Below are 20,168 nucleotides of genomic sequence, written 5' to 3'. Positions count from 1 at the left end.
TCAAAAAATCTTCAAATGACAAGACTGGTCTAGGCTATATCGGTGAACGAATCTCAAGCAGTGAACCCAAGAAGGAAGTGAGGTTCTTATTGGCTAAAAATGTAGAAAAGTCTAAAGTAGAGAAGCCCGAGATTGAGACCCCTGTTGTTGCAAAGAGAACCATTGGTGCAAAACCAAAGAAAAAAGGAAAGTCATTACCCAAAAGTCAAAGGGGACCTCAAGTGAAGCATTTTTGTCATCATTGTGGCGTGCAAAGGCACACAAGACCAAATTGCTTCAAGCTTCAGGCACTCAAGAGGACTGATTCTTTGCGTGGCCAAGACAACTCAAGAAGAATGCCAAAGGGAATTCAAGCTAAAGGAGAAAATGAGGGACAACTCATTGGAGATGTTATGGAAATGTTGAAGAACATTTCATTACACCTTGCTAGCTTCACCTCGAGGTTTGAGAGTTATGTCGATTGTATCCCTCCATCTAAGGATCTCACCCAAAACACTCGTACAGTGTAGGTGAAGAAGGGTACTCATGCATGATCACTTACTATGTCCATGCATTAATTCTTCCAACGTATTAGGGTTATAATTCATGCATCATCACACATGCAATCCTCTTGTGCCATTGCTTTTGTTTCAAGCATGTTTCTTTTTCAAGCCTTTGTTTGTTTTCTGTGTTTTTTTTTTCCTTTTCTTTTGTTGATCTTACTTTGTTTGTCCTATTTTTGAGTACGTTGAAAAATTCAAAACCCCATAAAAAAGTGAAAAATCTTAAAAAGTTTGATCGTTTGTGTTGTATATATCACATGTGAGTTTGGCCTAGTACCTCCATACTTATGACGTAGTGCATTTACGAGCTTAGCTTGTTATGTATGCACATTCTTTAAGTGTAAGCAACATTTAGAAATTTACGTTTGATTGTTGTAAATACATCTTCAAGCTTGTCATGAATGATTGGTCAATAGGCTTGCTTGATCTTGATACATACGTAGACTTGTGTATACATATCTCCTAAAATTTTTCTTTTTCTTTTTCAAAAGAACTCTACAAATGTCAATTTCTAAAAAGAGAAAGAGCTAAAAAAGCCTTACTTCGAAAACTAATTTGACTAAGAAAAGATGGAGTAAATATGTATTAAAATGTATAGTGCCAAAGCCAAAGGTTTATTTGTCAAAAATATATCAAAAAGTGCATGGCATTGTTTCTCAAGAACTTAAGTTGTATTTGATCAAAAGTATGAAAAATGGAAGCCAAATGAAAAGCTTTCAATCAAAATGTAAACACATTGGTGAGGAGTCATATATATTCATTTATACAAGTGAGATAGGGCACTTGACTTCGTATTAGTTGTGTATGACTTGATTGAATTGATCATTGAAACTTCATACTAAACTATGGACTAGTTCATACTTGATCCACACACACAACACACAAGTCTAATGTTCAATGAATGCTTATTTTATTTGTGTGATTGTACATATTCAAATGTGATATGTATACTTAATTGCTTGATGATCAAACCCCAAAAGATTTTTTATTATTTTATATGTTTTTTAAAGTGTTTTTATGTTTTTGGGCGTTTAGAGTTTTTCCAAATTGTCCATTTCATTTTTCGTTGAAAAACTCTTTTAGAGGCACTTTTGTGACTAAGTCGCGAGTAAGAACTTACCCACAAAAATGAGGAAGCAAATTTCAGTATTTTCTGAAATTTACACAGAGAGTTTTGCGACTGTTTCACGAGTAGAAGCTACCCACAAAATCTGTCAAGGCACTTTAAAGGCCATTTCGCGAGTAACTTCGCGAGAAGCTTACCCGTTAAATGAGCAGTTTTGTAGTTTTTAAAGCCAAACAGTGACAGTCTTTCAAGTATCTCTATTTTGCCTCCTTCATCTCTCAGCCCAAAACACTTTCTCTCTCAAAATCTCACCCAAAACTCAAGATCAATCCTTCCTAAGACTCATCTCAGGTATGTTTTAACATTTTTTCACTCTTGATTCCTTAGATTAAGTCTTAGATTCTAGGATTTCTAGGGTTGGGTTATTTTTGAAAAGGGTTGGGAAAACTTACTTTTTTTGCAAAATTTTTAATTTTCTTGATTAGGCTGTGTCCTATTGTGTTTGTTTGTGTTGGCCCCAAATGGTATTTTTAACATGTATTTAGGCAAGATTTCATCATGTTCATGCATTGTTTTACATGTTAGTAGTTTGTATGCACTCTAAGTGTTTGATGAAATGCCCAAATGACATTTTCTCATTGTTTTGGACTCCAATGAGTACCAATTTTTGGGGATTATTATGTTTTTACATTCTTAACATGTTTTAAACATTGGTTATGTGTTTCACACACTTTTTCCAATAAGTGCCTTGTCATGCATTGCTCATGTATCTCACATGCACACCACATGCACACTTAATGTACACACTTGATCACTTGACATGTTTTGCATTTCAATCATGCTAGGTAAGTCTTGTTAGACGTTTAGCACCTATAACATGGTCTTGTGACTTTGTTTGCTTATGTTTATATGCTTTTTAGGACTTTTGTTCGTTTTTGTGGACTAACTTGTATCTAATCAAGTTTGTTTCCTTGTTTGTGTCTGTCTTTGTTTCTTTGTGTGGTTGTTCTTTTTGCAGATGTATCGTCATTCCTCTCACAATAAAGAACAAGTGATTGACTTCACGTCATTCCCTGTATCAAAGAGGGCTCGTCATTCGTTCGATGACTTTGACAACAAGAGATTCAAGACTCTCTTGGATTTTCAATCTTTCTCCAACAACTTTGAGAGTGCACCTACTGTGGTGGAAAAGGTTGTCAGGTTTGACACCCTGGGATCCAGTTTCATCCCTAAGATATTTGGGGATAAAGATTGGGCAAACATGTTCGAAAACTTTGAGGATCCCATTGATGAATTGGTTAAAGAGTTCTACTCGAACGCTTGGTTCACCGGAGTTGAATTGATGTGCTGGGTTTGAGGAAAGGATTTTATCATCACTCCAGCTTATCTTGCGAAGATTCTTCACATCAATCATTTAACGAATGTGGACATTTCACCATATGATGACAGACTAGCTCTAGTGACAGAGATTCTTGATATTCTCGGAGTTGATTATGAGGTCTCCTCCAAAGGTACTTCCATTGGTACTGCAAAGTTTGGACCGGAATTGAAGACTCTCACATTGATCATGTTCTCCAACTTATATCCTTTGTCCAACATTGGTTTCATCAATCTTGGAAGAGCGCATTTTTTGTGTGATCTTATCAAAGGAGCTCAAATTGACATTTGTGCTTACATATTTCAAACCATGGGGAAAATGGCAGGACGATTAGCTGCATGAATGTGTCTTCCCTTCTGTAGTCTTGTCATGAAGATCATGGTTCTTAAAGGTGTTTGTCCACCAAAAGAAGGAACTATCTTGCTTTGTCAATGAATTTCAATGATGTCACTCCAAATGAGCAAGAGTTTCTCCTCTGCTAAAGGGCAAAGCAAAGTCCCTTCAAAGCTCCAAAGAGCAACTCCTCCCATCATGCCACTCCTTCCGGACAATGATCAACTTCTCCCACTATCCCCGGGCATCCTGAGACTGCATTTCCTCACACTCCTAAGCTGGAACCTACTAGCACTCAGCCGGGATCATCTAGTTCTCATTTTGATAGGTTGACAACCTTGGTTGAGGATTACATGAGCGTATTTCAAGTCTTGCTAATGTAATATACTATACCAACAACTAGGTTTAGATTCGTCTAACCACCATTGAGACACAGTAGGATGAGATTCAACGCAAGTTAGAGGAAAGCCTTTAGCTATTCGTGACAAAAAGGGGGAGAACAAGGGCCCGTTTGGTAGAGGAGTCTGAGTAATGTTGTTTGGGTGTTTTTGATGTACGTGTGGGTAAAAAAGTGTGTTGAAATGTTTGTAAGATTGTTTAAAATGTGAAAATGTGTGTTAGAACCACACAACCAAACAGGGCCCAACTCATTATATATCTTTCACTATAGTATATAGTAAGGGGGAGAGCATCACATGAAAGGAGATGTGCATATTGAAAGGGGGAGATTTATGGGCTCAAAAGGAGGAAGCTTACCTACAGTCACACACTTTTGGATAGTCTAACCATTGTTTGGCTAGTCTAGTTTACTTTAAGTCTTTATAACTTTTGGATATTTACAATGCTTTCGTTTAAAGATTTTAAGTACTTTAGTTTAAAACCTCATTTTCTTTAGTACTATTTTGTACCTTGGTTGTTATAGCAATTTCTTGATGCTTATCACTTTTTATTGCTTATAGCCGTAGTTTCTTTAATGCATTATGTGTTTGTTGGACATGCAATTGATTTTAGTATTGCTCTTAATTGCATTGCGTGTTTGGATGATCATTTACTTGATAAATGTTCGTTGTGGTCATTTCTTAATGATTTTTCATGTTTGATCAAGTTATGCTTTATAGCTTACATTTCTTTCGGTATTTTGATCACATTTTACTTGTTCCTTATACATACCTCGTGTTCTACTTGTTGTGAGCTTAATGAAAGTTTGTTGTATGTGCAAGTGTTTCAGGATACAAGTGTACACTATGCAAGTGCTTTACAGCTTCTAGAATTAGGTGTGAGTGAGTTTTACCTATGTTCCCAAACTTACGTTTAAGTCTAGAGTCTATTTAGGGGTTTTGTTATGGAATAGCCAAAGAGGGAGATTGTAAAGTTGTGATTTCCAACTATGTTGTGTTGGCTTTAATTCTGTGCCAAATTTGATTGTAATTTCTCCAATCATTTTCCCTATATATATGTGAGATTATTTGTAAGGGATGAGTGTGAGAGATTGGTGAAGACTCAAGCTTTAAAGGATATACAAGTGGATTTTGCGACTGTCTTGTGAGAAGCTTACCAGCGAAAAGAGCCACGTGTAGAGTACATGACTGGAAGATGAAGAGTCATGCCAGGCTAGATGTTTCGCGAGTATCTCATGGGTAAAGCCAACCCGTGAAGGACTCACGAAACTCTCTATTTAGCAAACAGTTATGTTTTGCTTTACCATGTCTTCACCCACACTATATATACCCTTATTACCCACAAATTGTAAGGAGTGCTTTTCAAAGAGAAAACCCTAAAAAATACACTTAAGAGTTAAAGATTGTCATACCCATAATCATCTATACATTTCCTTGTGATTTTCCTCAACTCCTATCTCTCAATCTCTATATCTTTAAGAGGCTGTTAGCCCAAACACTTACCACACCCATCCTGAGTGTAAAGTGAGACTTTGGTGTTATTGGAAAGTATTGAAATGAGCCATTCATTAGCGAATGCAATCGGGTTGAATTGCAGGATCTAGAAAATTAGAGAAGACAAGGCTCTAAGAAGTCAATTGGTAGCAGGAGCTTGGAGAGCTCAAGTACATGGGGTAGATTAGGTTTCGAGGGTCTTTTGTTATTCATGTACTCCAACTTTATTCTCTAGTGGATCGATTTCGACTTAGAGGGTCGCGGAGAGGTTTTTCCTCGAGTTCTTCAGTTTCCTCTTCAAAAACACGTCTCAGTGTTATCTTGTATTTGCATCTCTCTTCTCTACTCTTTAAGCTTTCATTTTATTGTTGATAATGGATGAATATGGCTTAGGATAGTGATAATGGTTCTTTGCGCTTATTTACTCCTGTTCCGCACTTAGTATAAGTTAGAGTAAAAGCTATCTAGCCGTAATTTTTATTTGGGGATCTGAACAAGGTCTTGTGTTTTTGTACAAATCCGAGCTTTCACAAACTAATGGGAGAGTCAAACAACAAACATTAATTACTCACCATTACAGTTGTGAATTTGAGCGATACCTTTGTCTCCAGCCCTTTGTACCAACTCTCCCTCTCTCTCTCTCTCTCTCTCTCTCTCATTTTCTCAATGGTTGCTTCACCATGAAGAATACCCTCTTCAGTTTAATTAGTGTTTGAATCCCAGTGGATGAGGTTTCGCGTAAAGGTAATCTCTTGTTTTTCCTGGATTCTAGTTCTTGTTGTGGTTAATGTCCCAATTTCTTCTCTTTTGCAAATTTTTGGGTTTGCCATAGGGAGTCCAAATTTTTTGTCCCACTTTTCCTGCTCCACTTTATATTTCACCAATAAAAACTTGCCACATGTTCACCTAATTAATTAAATACTACCATTAATTAATAATGGTAGTATTAATAAGTCAATAATTGTGGTATTGAATTAATTAGGTATACATATGACAAGTTTTTATTTGTGGAAAATAGAGTGGAGTAGGAAAAGTGAGACAAGATTTGGACTCTGCCATAGGTAACACATTAATAACTTTTCTCTGTTGGGGTATGGATGTTGAATTTTTTTTTTGGCAATGTTTGGATCTTTTTGGAGGTAGATTGTGTCTTTTGTATACACCAGATGGTAGCACAGAGGAAAGACGCCCAACGTGAGTTCAAGGGATAATTGTTTGACTATGTTGAAGAAAGATTGTTGGCCGGAGATTGCCAGTTTCATGAACCCCGTGGATGAGATTTCAAGTTCAACGTGAGCTATAAATCATAACCGAAAAAAAAAAAAAAAAAAAAAAAGGCTGCGTTGACAGACCAAATTGAAGAGTGATGACCAAACGTAAGGAAGCCGTTTAACAAAGAGGAAAAAAAACTGTTGAAGTTACACTTCCTAGCTAGCGTTCAAACTTCAAATACAAGAAAGTTAGTAATGTTATCCCGACGTTAGTACAGAAGGAGAATTAAAAAGGCAGCCAGGTGTTATATTTTTATTGGTGGTACATATATAGATTGGTACACAATTTATGGTACAATAGATCTTGATTCCTCGGCATTATTTATTGCCAATAGCTCTAATGTAATTGATTAAGGTGAAAAATTGAGGGAATAATAGTGATTTTATCAAGTTGGTAGGTTATGACCAAAAGTCAAAATCACATTGTTTATAAAAAAAATACCAAAATATTATCAACTCAATTAGATTTGATGAGGTCAAAGTAGCTACATACAATAAGCTTCGATACAATCTAATATTAAAATTATTCTTTAAAAAAAAAAAAAAACCTATTTCTATTGTTTATGTCATCATCTTTTTTTAGAAAAGTTAGGGTCTGTTTAGATATTGCTTATTACTAAAAACTAAAAATTAAAAATACTGTAGCAAAATAATTTTCAAATATGTAAATAGTGTCGTGTAACACAGTTTTAAAATTGTTTTTGCTAAAAAAAAATACTTACGGGTCCCTTGCATAGGATCCACTATTTTTCAGCAAAACGCTAGAATGCATGAAAAACGTGTGTTCCAAATGCACACTTAATGGACACCTTAAGGATATTAGTTAATAACATATTTTTATAAGAAAATGAAAAATAACCAATATATTTGTTTAACTTTTTGTATTTCTCATAAAAGTAGTATTAAAATTTTCTTAAAATAATGCGAGAAAAAAATGCACTAAGACACTTGTTAAGAGGACCCATCTTTTTCTTAAAGAATCGTTCATGTCATAAATTCATAATCTACGAAAAAACATTGGACTTCCAATAAATTGGTCATACATGGTAGGAGACGTGTGAATAGTTTTACTATAATACTAGTTGCATCGCACGGGTTTATCTCTTCTTTGAGTAGTTTTTGTTATAAACATGTGAGTTCAAGCTAATAGAGCATGTTCTTAGTGTCCATAAATCTGCCAATAAGAAACATTATATACAAATCTCTGCACTGAAATAGACATTAAACATGTAATATGATTTTAGCTAATACGATTTGGCCGATGAAAGTCATGTGAGACGTTTATAGATTGAAAGAAAAGAAGAAGAAAGTTGATAGTAAATTTTGAATAGAATAGTACTTCTCTGTTTGTGGTCTACTCTCATAAAAAATGAAAAATAAAAATAATGAAAAAATTAATATTACATTTTAAGTTTCTCTAACAAACTTATCATTAACTCACACAGTGAGCACATAATTATATTCCTAATCAAATACTTGCACAAACTCCAACAATAAATCTTACAAGCCTCAAAGTTCATGAATATATTCTAACATCAAAACTAATAAGTAAAAATTTTAGTTTAAAATATTTTTTGTTTTAAATTCAATACTTATTACAATGGAGGAAGGAGGATGTTCGGAAACCTACCCTTTAAACTATAGAAACTTATTACCACAAAAAGGAATCATAAACATGCACATGTTTTTGAAATCAAACTAAAGAATTAGAAAACATAGAATTAGACAAACTCATATGTAAAAAAAAAAAAAAAAAACAATTACTAATAGTTGTAGCTGTAGATTTAGATTCTAATAGTTGTAAAACACCACCTTTGGAAGGTTTAGATTTTGATGGTTGTAGAACACCTTCAATTATCTACTCTCTGTATACCAGATTATATGTGACATTAAGTGAGGAATACTGTAAAACATCATTGTACCTAAAAGAAAAATTAGATAAAAACAATTACTAATTCTCGTACCTGCTAGGCTATGTTCTTAGGAAACCTACAAAATCAAAAGGAAAACAAAAAAAGAAAAACATGAAGAACCATCAAACAATCGATTTTTTATTCTTTAGATTAGATCATACGAGGTTTAATGGCTAGAATGGTTGGTGAGTTCTTCAAACATACATGAAAGTCCATTTAAGGCATTAATAGCATTAGTGTACACACAAGTATCATGCAAGAGTTAGTTTAAGCAATTGTCTTCTTCTTTTTGGATATAGTACAAACGTTGGACAAATTTGCAGATGGCCAATTAGGCATACAAAATCAAAGAAGCCCTGCATAGGTTCTTGAGGGAAGGGAAGAGTTCTAGGGTTTTTATGTTTTAATAGTATAATAGCGTTCAGTTTTAGTACCGCATCTTTTTTAATTGAAAAAAAAAAATAGATTTAAAAATTATAAATAAAAAATGTTGATGTGTAAAATTGTGGAGAGGTTAACTAAAAGTCAAAGGCTTGAGAGAGTTTGAGTTTAAGTTGGACTTGTTAGAGAGATAAAATTTCACTCATTAAGTTTGGAATAAACAAAAATAATTTTATTTAACAAAAATGATAACGATTTTTTTTTTTTTTAATATTGTACTATTGTGAAAAATTGTGGGAACTTCAGAGCCTTCGGTTTTATATATATATATATATATATATATATATAGACCACAGACAAAACAAGTTGACTGAGTTCACCAACATTACAAGTTGATTGTGAATAGAGATTCACATCCACAGAAAGGATCAGAGAGAAAGATATGGGAGGCCATAGTTTGGTGGAGATATCCCTGAAATGGCTTGAAGGTTTGTCAAGTGGTAAGATTTGTAAAGAGGTTGAGACCATAACTATGGAGGGCCTCAAGGTCGTCCATGGTCAAAAGGGTTTTATTCGATGCCATTTTCTTGTCCCCAGTCGCCTTGCAGTAGTTTTACTGATTTTTCATTGATAATCACTCACTTTAATCCTTCTTTTTTTACCTTATATATATGTTTGTGAGATCAGAATAATGATGAAAGCTATATCTGATTGTTTTAGGATAAAGATGGGAATTGGCATGTGGGTGCTATGGCAACTTTAATCGACAACGTTGGTGCTGCCACCATATTCTCCTCAATTGGTCTGGTCAAAGCTTCCGTAGAGCTCAATATCTCATATTACTCCACGGCTAAGATACAAGTTCGCTCTCTTATCTTTCTACACTGATTTTTTTTTTTTTTAATAGCTTTGATAGATGCGAGTGGAGGGATTTCAACCATAAATATTTCAATTATAAAGATTAAAAAATGCCCACCAGTTAATCTTGACATTTTTTTTTTATAAATAATTTGATAGTTGTAACGAGAAATGATGAGTTCGAATCTTGAATGTATATGTTAAAAATGGTATAAGATATTAATTGAGTTACAAGTCTCTTAGAATTTTTTTTTTTTGGTTAATTTATTTATTTTGATCATATTTTTAGTTTATATTATGATTTACTTTTTGGTATGTGGAACCAAACCAAAGTTATTTTTATAGGATTTTGTGAATCTTGAATGTTTCTATTGAAAATACTAAAAAATATCATTTCTTTTTTAGAAAAATTCAACCCAATGGCATTTACTAAAAGGTCCCTTTTTTTTTTTTTTTTTTTTTTTTTTTCGAGAAATAGGTAAGTATCATTAGGTAGTTCTTCTACCCATACATCAAAATCTGTGGATAAAACCGCTCTCCTACCTAGGACGTGAGCCAACTTATTACCTTTTATTTGAACATGTTGAAACTGGCAAAACTGTAAAAAAAAAAACACCTTAACTACGCACATCCTCAATAACAGTCCCACACAAAGTGTTGCATCTCTCCTTCGCTTTCAAAGCCTAAACCACCTTCAAACAGTCAGCCTAAAAGGTCCCAGTTAAGTTACAATACTTAAAAGCTTTTTCCTAAAACTTTTTTTAAGCGGTCCACACTAGTTGACTTAAGATTATGAAGCATATCGAAATAGCCAAGATTTTTTTACCTAATAATACAAAAATAGGAATATATTATAAATGTTTGGTTTAGGTTGTAGTTTACCATATTTATAGAAGAAGCTTGTAAAAATTAAATTTTTTTTTTTGAGGTGGGGGTAATTTTTATTTTTATTTTTTGTAAAAATGCATGTAAAATGTTTTTTTCCCCTTTTCTTTATAGATGTGAAATGTTTTCAGAAATTGTTCCCTCAAAAATCAAGATTATGTTTCCAACTTATTTTTATGACCTTGATAACAGAACTATGTGTCCATGACAGGAAGAGGTTGAGATAGAAGCGAAGGTTGTGGCGGACAAAGAAATATTAACATCTGTGGTGGTGGAGGTCAGAAAGAAAGATAATGGAGAACTAATTGCTTTGGGTAAGCAATGGATGGCCACACTCACACTAAAGGTTAAACTTGGTGAAATGAGCAAGCTTTGAGCACAAACCAACGAAACGCAGAATGCATTTTGGTTTTTTTTTTTTTTTTTTTTTTTTTTTTTTTTTTTTTTTTTTTTTTTTTTTTTTTTTTGTGGATGTATAGAATGCATTTTGGTTTTAGTTCTACAAATCAATGCAATGAATTTATACATTTAAAAAACACAGGTGTATGCCAAAATTAATTTTGATCACATAATGAAATGCAATGCATTTCACTAATTCAGTTTACGGGTAATTTGTTCTCTCTCATATGGGTTGCCACACACAACTTAGGACAGGAAGATTGGTCAATTCTCCGTGAGCAAATAATCATGATTATAATAACTCAAAGTTGTTCTTTGACACACTCTCTCTCTCTCTCTCTCTCTTAATAGATGCATCATACTTGATAACATTTAAAATTAAATGGTATTCAAATTTTTTTTTTTTATAAACACAAAAGAGAGAGAGGAAATGGAAAATATATATATATATATATATATATCCTTCTATGGATGAACATACTTATGCAACTTCTGCTTAGGGGATATAATTAGTCAATTAAAAGTAAAATCAAAGGTCACTGGCGAGAGTTGAAGCTTGAAGGTCACTAGCCAATGCCGCAGTTGTTGCAAAAATCCAAAGCCCAAAATTATGCATTGTGCCATAGTTGAGCTCTTTATAATGGAAGGTTGTTGATAAGTTTGTTCGAGAAAACTTGTAGGAATTCTAGCTCAAAGGAAGCACCAAATGAAAATTTCAACGTAGCTTAAAGGTTTTTTTTTTTTAATTGTATATATATATATATATATATATATATTTTTTTTTTATAGTATATCTAGTTCAAATATGAAGTTTAGATTTGAAAAGGCAAATTAAACAACTAACCCACATCTATGGCCTTCCCGTTAAAACAAAAGAAAGATAAACACTTTTTTAAGTAATAAAAAATTAAACTTAATCGGTGCAATCTTATTTAAAGAGTTAATAATTACATCAAGAAATTTTATAAGTTTGTATGCAAAGTACAAACCACCCATACATTTATGCTCTCAATCATTGCCAGAAATAACAATACAAAGAGGAGTCAACCCTACAAATTTTAAATATTTTAAAATTTGGGCCCAAAATAACAATACTGGGCCCCACAAAAATTAAAAATTGGGCCGAGGAAACAAATGAATTAGTAATCCGGTCCATCCGTGTGAGTATGCATTATAAGACCTTGTGTGCCTATGTGGTGTGTTATTTTTTTTACTTTTTTTTTACATCAAAACATGTTTGTTAATTGTTGATTTTTTTTTTTTTTTTAAAATTTCAAATGACAGTGTGTTTAAATTTTTTAACTTTGGTTGCTACCCAAAGTTTAAAGTTGGCACTTTGGGGATTTGGATACTATCGTGATGTTGTTTAGATATAACTAAATGACTTATTTGTGGTTTTTTTTTTTTTTTTTAATTTCTTTTTCTTTTTTTAATTTGACAATACTTTTGAGCATTTCAATTAAAAGAATATTACTTATAATTTTTTTTTTATAGGACTACTTATAGATTTAGATAATAGGTATAACTTTTATTTGATTTGTAGATTATGGAAAAACTAGCTCCAAGCCCACAAATAATTCAGAAACTTTTTTTTTTGTTAATACCAAGTAGATGATAGTTTGAATTTTCATAAAAATCTATTAGTTCATGCTTGTACCCCTAAGCCAAAATCTCAATTCCATTCTTGATAACTTTCACGGAAACCTACGATTGACAACATTTTTATTAGTGAAAATCATAATATGCCACCTCATGAATTATGAAAAAGATTGTGAAAATTTGTGTCTCTATTCATAGTACGTATAGGTAGAAAATTGTAAAGAATTATATAGCTTGATCATTAACTAAGCCAATTTACTCTTAAGACTCTGGTTTTATTTGATGTACACAAATTATGTATGCTGGTGAGGAATATTGTAGATAGTATATATGGAATAAAATTGAAGATTAATTAACATCTTTAATTGGAACTTGAAGTTATATCATAGATTCAAAGATCATAGTCTTCATTATATTTCACTACATAGGCATAGCTCACAAATATTCACAAGAAGCAGCACAAAATGGTTAAACATACATCAAGCTAATTACTCTAAAAGATATCAAACCGTGTGAAGTCTTGTATGGAAACTTTAATAACTCTTATTTGACCTTTAAACCTTTCCCTTTCTCTTTAACTTCATTCGCCAATTTGTCCATCCTTAATTTCTGATTCTAATTCAACAGCTGCAGGTCCATAAATCCAACTACAAACAAAAAAGTACAGCAAATTTATAAAGCTCAACACAGCAAGAAGCCAATAGTAATTGTCATAATGACCCTTGTCAATATTCTTTGAAACCCAGCTATCTTTTCCTCCACTTGAAGTTATTTTATTAACAGTGCTCAGTATAGCACTAGCTGTCAAGCTTGCAAACCCCATTCCTAATTGAAAGAGAGCCATGGCAATACTTGACATACCCTTTGGCAACTCTGCATAATAAAACTCAATCTGGCCTATTGCATTAAAGGCTTCAGCTAATCCAATCAAGCAATATTGTGGCACAAGCCACAAAGCAGACATCTCTGAGTCTTCATTTGCATTGTTCATAAACCCTTCCTGTATCGCTCTTCCACGTCGAATTTTCTCTACCATTGCGGAAACTACCATGGCCAAGCATGAGAGAAATACTCCAATTCCCATTCTTTGCTTTGCACCTAGCCACATTGGTTTACCTTTGATTTTTGACGCTAAGGGAACGATCACGCGGTAATAAAGAGCAACCCAAACTATTAGAGCAACGATTGAAAACAATCCAAAAGAGGCTGGTGGAATTTTAAAACTTGAAGTGATGTGTCTGTTCATGGACTTAGCTTGAAGCAATGGAAATGAGCTCTGAGTAGCGCTTATTGACACCATGATCCCTGTAGACCACAATGGTAAGACCTTAATCAGTGCTTTTACCTCTTCCACTTGCTCTATTGTGCAAAAATTCCAAGGATCTGAAGCTGCAAATGCATTTGGTGCTATCTCTTTTCCAGTATTTCTAATGATGCAAGCTCTGTTTAAAAACCTAATAATAACAAAGAAAATCAACAAAGGTTTATGAATGTTTGGAATTGAAATGTTGAAATTGAAACTATGTTAAATATATGATACCATAGCTTGTTGGTTGGCAGGACAAGCTTTGAGCCCTTTTGATAATACCACTTGTAACTTAAGTCCGTGTGTGGCAGTGGGAATTTTCTTTTTCTATAAGCAGCCACAAGCACGTGAAGAAAGCTTGTGAAAATGCTCTTGCTGGGTTTCTTCATGACATATAAGGGTGAAGCAAGGAAAAAGAAGAAAGCAGACAAGAACATAAGAATGGTAGGAACTCCAAAACCCACTTTCCATCCTAGATGATCTTGAATGTAGACAATTCCCGTGAAGGCAATCAAGATTGAAAGAGCTGCAGAAGCGTAGTACCAGCCAAAGAAGCTTCTTAAGACTCTCTGGCTTTGGGGATTATCTTTCTTTTCTAACTGATCTGCACCAAATACTAGGGAACATGGCCTAGTTCCACCAGCTCCAATGGACATGATTGCAAAGGAGGAGATTAGAAGAGTCATTTGAGCAGTTGTTGGAGATTTGCAGCTATGTGTCGTAAATGGATTGCATGGAGGAGGCCGTGCTTCTGGAATCATGGTTGTCAAACATAGGAGTAGCATTCCCTACAAAAATGAAAACTTTAATGTTATTTTTCTTAATAAAAGTACAAAGAAAGTTTGCTCTTTTTTTTTTTTTCTTTTTTTTTTTAAAGGATAAAGCTTGATAATTTCATTCTACCACATAAAGTATACAACTGGAGCAACCAGTACAAGCTAGAGGAAACACCTCCATCCAAAACCAACAATAGAGACAACAATACAAAGGCTTCTGCTATATCTAAATCAGTTGTCATTTCCATTTAATTCCCCAAAGCAACTAAAACAAAGAAAAAAAAAAAAGAGAGAAAGAATTCCTATAGAGAACAAAACAACAAAAAAATATTAGGAACTCAAGTAAGACTACCAAAATTAGCCTCTACATATTCTAAGGTATGGGGGCAGTAGCTTTTCTAGCTAGGGATGCAGGGTTGGAATGCCTAGGCGAGACTTCATTCCGCTTGTTCTAAATCATCCAACTAATTGTAAAAAATATTGTAATTTCTGGCTCTTTTAATCCGTTTATCACTTGGGCATGTATTGTTGAACATGTAATCACATTGATCCTAGAGCAAATTAATAAACACAAAAGAAATTTCTAATTAAGTACAAACTGCACTAATTTAAGAAATCATTGACCTCTAGTTAATTTCTAATGATTTGTGCACTCTTCATCGTGGATTCAATAACATGTGTCATGATGCACGCACTATAAGACCAAGAAGACCTCCGACAACCAAGTGAAATATAGCTAAGCTGCCAGAATCTCTTCCTATCACGCTGACCAGTCCTCGTATGGCCCAATAAGCTCCTTAAGACTGACAATGTTACAGCGCTCTATAATTTTTTATTAAATGAGTATATTGACAAATTAACTATTAAATTATATTTTCTTGTTCTATTTTACGTGCTTACAAAATATCAAACTAATCAAATATTAATAACTATCTCATCAATTCATATTTAAATTTCAAGTATGTTTAACTTTAAAATTATATGCAAAATATGAATTTATGAATCAAATAGTAAAAAACATCCAATTAACATAGAATTTGGCATAGACATTAAGAACAAAAAGAATATGACCAAACAATGGAATTCTCAAAATATTAATGTAATAAAAATTTATGGAGTGGTTGATGGCACAACTCTAGCGTGGTTAGAGAAGCAATATCTTACGGAGTGGTTGATGGAGCAACCATAGTGTGGTTCTCTCCTCCAAGACGAATTGTGCTATGCCCCCATCCCTATAGAGGGAAATAGCTGCGTGTGGTTGATGGAGTTAATTGTGTTTTTATATTTTATTTTATGCTTTATTTGATTATTTCTAAAGTCAAGGTTTTTTTTAGTAATTTTGCCATTGTTGGGATGAGCCATAGTTGTGGTCCTTGGGTTTTCTTTTATATATTAACAAGTGAGTCCTGCTTAATTTAGTTTTGAGCCTTTTTTTTTTAATACAAAATATAAATTTTAATCTAACATAATCTAAGTGTATATGTGTATAAAACTTCCTCTTGGAGACTTGATCCCTAGCCCTTACCCCCCACACCTCACAAACACTTATATTGGGAGAGTGATCATCGCACCAAGGGTGTACAATAGACCAGTAGTTCTTGAGCCAAATTTTAACGTCTCCTACTAGAACACTTATACAGACCCTAAATCTTAATATTGTGTTACTTCTAGAATAACACACTTATATAGACCTAAATCTTAACTAATCCTACTAGAACTAAAACCTCTTCTTTGACTAGTAAACCAAATCCTAATGGAATTGAACCAAATTAAGCTCACACATAAAGATACTCCTAAATCCTAATATGCTTATGTCAAATCTTAACTTCTCCTACTAGAACACACTTATAATTAAAGACCCTAAATCTTAATAGTGTGTTACTTCTAAAAATACCACACTTAAATAGAGACTTTAAATCTTAACTTCTCATGCTAGAACTAGAACCCCTTCTAGTAAATCAATCCTTAATGGAATTGAACCAAAGCTCACACATAAAGATAAACATATTTATAAAATGAGTGTATTGAAAATGAAAATATTAAGATAGATAAATATCTCAGCAAAAAAAAAAAAAAGATAGATAAATGAGAATATTTCAGTTTAAAGAGACATCCATGTCACTATGGCTTTTGTCCCGTATGTGATGGGTGAGATCTATGATTAATGCACAATATCATGAAAAGTGAAAACAATTTTTTTTGTTTGCTGCAAGCCGTATCGGCAATAGGTCTACGGGGTTAAAGTGCCAGGAGATATTGCCTTAAATTAAAATCTATTAGATAGAAAAAGAAATGTCATAAGAAAGTTAGAAGATCAACAAAAAACATAGTCAGTACGTACCAAGAGACTGGCAATTGAACCCAAGGCAATGGTGAGGAAGCGACCAAGATATGAATCAGCAAGGAAAGCCCCGAAGAGAGGCATGAATTGGGTGGCAGCTAACCAGTAGAAGAGTAAGTTGGCCCCTTCGGCTAATCCCAGATGGTACTCTAGCATCAAGTACATTATCATATTTGGAACCAGCCCCCAGCTTGCCACCTTCTCAAGTGCCTCATTTGCTGCAATTATTAATTTCAACAAAACTTCATCATAAAGCTGCAAGATCATACAACATATGGTGTACTTCAAATAATATTAAAAATCTAGCAAAGACATTAAAAAAAAAAAAGATTCTCTTCTCTTTCCTTTTTGCATGTACCTATTATGAACGGTATGGTTACCAAGCCTCCCTTTGGTCTTTTAGCTGGAACATCTAGGTGGGTATTCATTTCTGTGTATGTGTGTGCGTGTGAGAGAGAGAGAGAGAGAGAGAGAGAAGAGCAACTAGCTATGTGGCTTCCGATATTCTTTTTGATTCTTAGACTAATATCTCTTTGAATATATATAGTAACGTAGTGCTTGAAGATTCAGCCAAAAAAAAAAAAAAATGGTTGATATGGAGAAGGCACTTGACTAAGCAAAACATATATTTATAGAGGACAAATTTTGGATTTTCATACCATGGAACTTCCAGAATTATAATATAAAAGATGCAATATTGGAGTATTTGGTAATCTTTCAAAAAAAATTAAAAAAAACCAACCCAAACATGCTATCAACGTATACAATTAATCATCAATCAATATAGCCAAAGGACTTGTAGCTGAATTGACACTTCTCCATGCACAAAGTATTTAGAGGTCTAGGGGAAAAGGGTTCGAACTGCGGGGTTAGCAGCATGTTATAATTATCTCAAAAAAAAAAAAAAAATTCATCAATCAATATATATATATATAAAAGAGGTCTCATGCAGAAGTGCATGAAGTTTTGTCATATGACGCTTTGTATTAGTACTTTTTCGTTAAACCTTTCACCTCCCATCTTTTTATCAATGACTAGTTTAAGCTATAAATGTAGAAAAATTAAAAGATTTGGTTCTTCTTCCTTTTCCAACTTCTTGAACTCTTTCACTTTTAATTTCATTAATTTAAAAAATGAAAGGTTTTCAAAGGTTTTCTCCATTCAATGTTAGTTTTCATGTTCTTTTATATATATTCCAATTTCACAAAATATCAAAAGGCCAAAAGAAAAATAGGATTGGAGAGATAGAGAGACAAAGAGTGAGAAATTAGTGTCAAAAAGAGTATGAAATTGAATTTGGTTTCAGGTGCATATGCTCTAAACTCCTTAACAACACTATCAAAGCTTGAGACAATACTTTCACAACATATGGGATTTCTAAAAGGTATGTGTTTTTTTGTTTTTATTTATATTTTTGGAAAGTGTTTAATCTTTGTAAGTGATTAAGGTACTCAAATGTAAGTAAACTCCTTAACAACACTATCAAAACTTGATACAATGCTTTCACAACATATGGGGTTTCTAAAAGGTATGTGTTTTTTGCTTTTATTTATATTTTTGGAAAGTGTTTAATCTTTGTAAGTGATTAAGGTACTCAGATGTAAGTAAACTCATTAACAGTACTATCAAAGCTTGATACAATCTTTTCACAACATATGGGATTTCTAAAAGGTATGTGTTTTTTGTTTTTATTTATCTTTTTGGAAAGTATTTAATCTTTGTAAGTGATTAAGTTACTCAGATATAAGTAAAATTAAACGTAAGATATGAAATAGTATAAGTTTATATTTCCCTATTCAATTATTGTTTTATTTTTAATCTCTAGGCATGTATATCTAGTTTTAAGAATTAGAAATTATAAACCTTAAATCTTAGATGTTTAGCCTTCAAAAGTTAACATGTTTTCTTTATAAATATATATATATATATATATATATGTATATATATATATATATATATTTCTAAAAAGAAAAAGAAAAGGAAATAATAAAAAAATTTATATTGGAAATGGTCAAATGTAAGAAGAAAAATATACATGTACACCTGATCAAATAAGAAAGGACATATAGTGACATTTTTAGAGTCTAATTAATTATGGTTACTTATGGATATATTGTGTTACAAATTTTTTTTTTCATTCATTATTTTAGTGATGTATATAGTACATAATCGAAATTAATTTTCCAAACATATAACACATATGAGTATTATAAAATAACTAATAACGAACACGTGCATCGCGCGAGACATCCACTAGTTATTTATAAATAAACTAAATACATTACTGGTTCTAAGTTGTAACTCAAGCTTATTATAGGATTATTTAAACTAGTAAACAAAAGAGAATTTCATGAAAACAATTAGAAGAAATATGAATGACAAAAGCATTAATTCATACTTTTGTATACGATGTTCACATCTTGGAATAATTAAACAATGAGTCAAATTTCAAAGTTAAAAACTAAATAATATTTTCGATAAAATATTGGAAAAATAAAAATGAGATTGAGATTGAAAAATATTGATACCATTTATTTAAAGGTGTATCAGTGTATGAGTCTTTGGATCTAAACACATAAAGGAAGAGACTTTTTTGCTTTAACAAAGTTAATACAGATTAAATAATGCAGTAAAATTAATGAGCTTGATGATTAATTGATTTTCTTGAATAAAATCTCTAAAACAATTGTGCAAAACTAGAATAGCGCCATGTGGTAAAAAAAAGGTCATTCTAGAGTTCATGGACGGGACTGTTTTCCAGCTTATCCCTTTAATATATTTTGTTAGGGTTTAAACTTTAAAGATGTTCTGAAAAAATTGTGTGACTTACCTCTAGTACTTTTTTAAATGGACATGTCTTTTTGTTTTGAGGACAAAACTTAGGTACAATACCTTAAGTGCTATTCCTTAGATTTCCCACTTAAGATTGAGCCATGTGACTACTTAACTAAAAAATACACTTCAATCCCATAAGGAAAAATTCACATGGCAGAATCCCATTAGAGACTACCCAGGTATGAATTTCCTTACCATTCTTTTCTATGTGATGTGCCTCTCTTGAACATGTTCTTGTTCCATGTTGTACCATACCCAACTCCAAAATACCGACTACCTTATTTGTATACAGTATACACACACGTTTTGGCTTTTGGTGGGTATGAAACCATTGGAAAAGATAAGATTTTTATTTATTGTATTTAACCTTAGATTTTATCTATTTATGGGAGA

At 32.8% G+C, this 20,168-nt stretch overlaps 2 protein-coding genes across 2 annotated transcripts; one reads left to right on the top strand and one right to left on the bottom strand.

The window, feature by feature from the left end:
* Positions 1–9,145: 9,145 nt before the first annotated feature.
* LOC115992418 lies at positions 9,146–11,096 on the top strand. The gene is made up of 3 exons (XM_031116614.1): positions 9,146–9,383; positions 9,497–9,637; positions 10,731–11,096. Exons 1-3 carry the CDS (start codon positions 9,219–9,221, stop codon positions 10,893–10,895), a joined length of 471 nt encoding a protein of 156 aa, XP_030972474.1. The 5' UTR covers positions 9,146–9,218; the 3' UTR covers positions 10,896–11,096.
* Positions 11,097–13,097: 2,001 nt separating this feature from the next.
* Positions 13,098–17,368, bottom strand: LOC115990153 (protein NRT1/ PTR FAMILY 1.2-like). The gene is made up of 4 exons (XM_031114008.1): positions 17,299–17,368; positions 16,941–17,158; positions 14,058–14,611; positions 13,098–13,971 (listed from the first exon to the last, which is right to left on the bottom strand). The coding sequence occupies exons 1-4, from the start codon at positions 17,366–17,368 to the stop codon at positions 13,098–13,100; spliced, it is 1,716 nt and encodes a 571-aa protein (XP_030969868.1).
* Positions 17,369–20,168: the final 2,800 nt, after the last annotated feature.

The sequence above is a fragment of the Quercus lobata genome, chromosome 5 (genome assembly GCF_001633185.2).
Source record: "Quercus lobata isolate SW786 chromosome 5, ValleyOak3.0 Primary Assembly, whole genome shotgun sequence".
Lineage (NCBI taxonomy): Eukaryota > Viridiplantae > Streptophyta > Magnoliopsida > Fagales > Fagaceae > Quercus > Quercus lobata.
This window is presented reverse-complemented; position numbering and strand designations above follow the sequence as displayed.

Coding starts and splice junctions, on each gene's coding strand:
- LOC115992418 (XM_031116614.1), top strand. CDS start 9,219: ATGGGAGGCCATAGTTTGGTGGAGATATCCCTGAAATGGCTTGAAGGT. Junction 9,384..9,496: donor TTGTCCCCAGTCGCCTTGCA/GTAGTTTTACTG, acceptor TGATTGTTTTAG/GATAAAGATGGGAATTGGCA. Junction 9,638..10,730: donor ACTCCACGGCTAAGATACAA/GTTCGCTCTCTT, acceptor TGTCCATGACAG/GAAGAGGTTGAGATAGAAGC.
- LOC115990153 (XM_031114008.1), bottom strand. CDS start 17,368: ATGAATACCCACCTAGATGTTCCAGCTAAAAGACCAAAGGGAGGCTTG. Junction 17,159..17,298: donor AACCATACCGTTCATAATAG/GTACATGCAAAA, acceptor TAATAATTGCAG/CAAATGAGGCACTTGAGAAG. Junction 14,612..16,940: donor GTTCAATTGCCAGTCTCTTG/GTACGTACTGAC, acceptor TCATTTTTGTAG/GGAATGCTACTCCTATGTTT.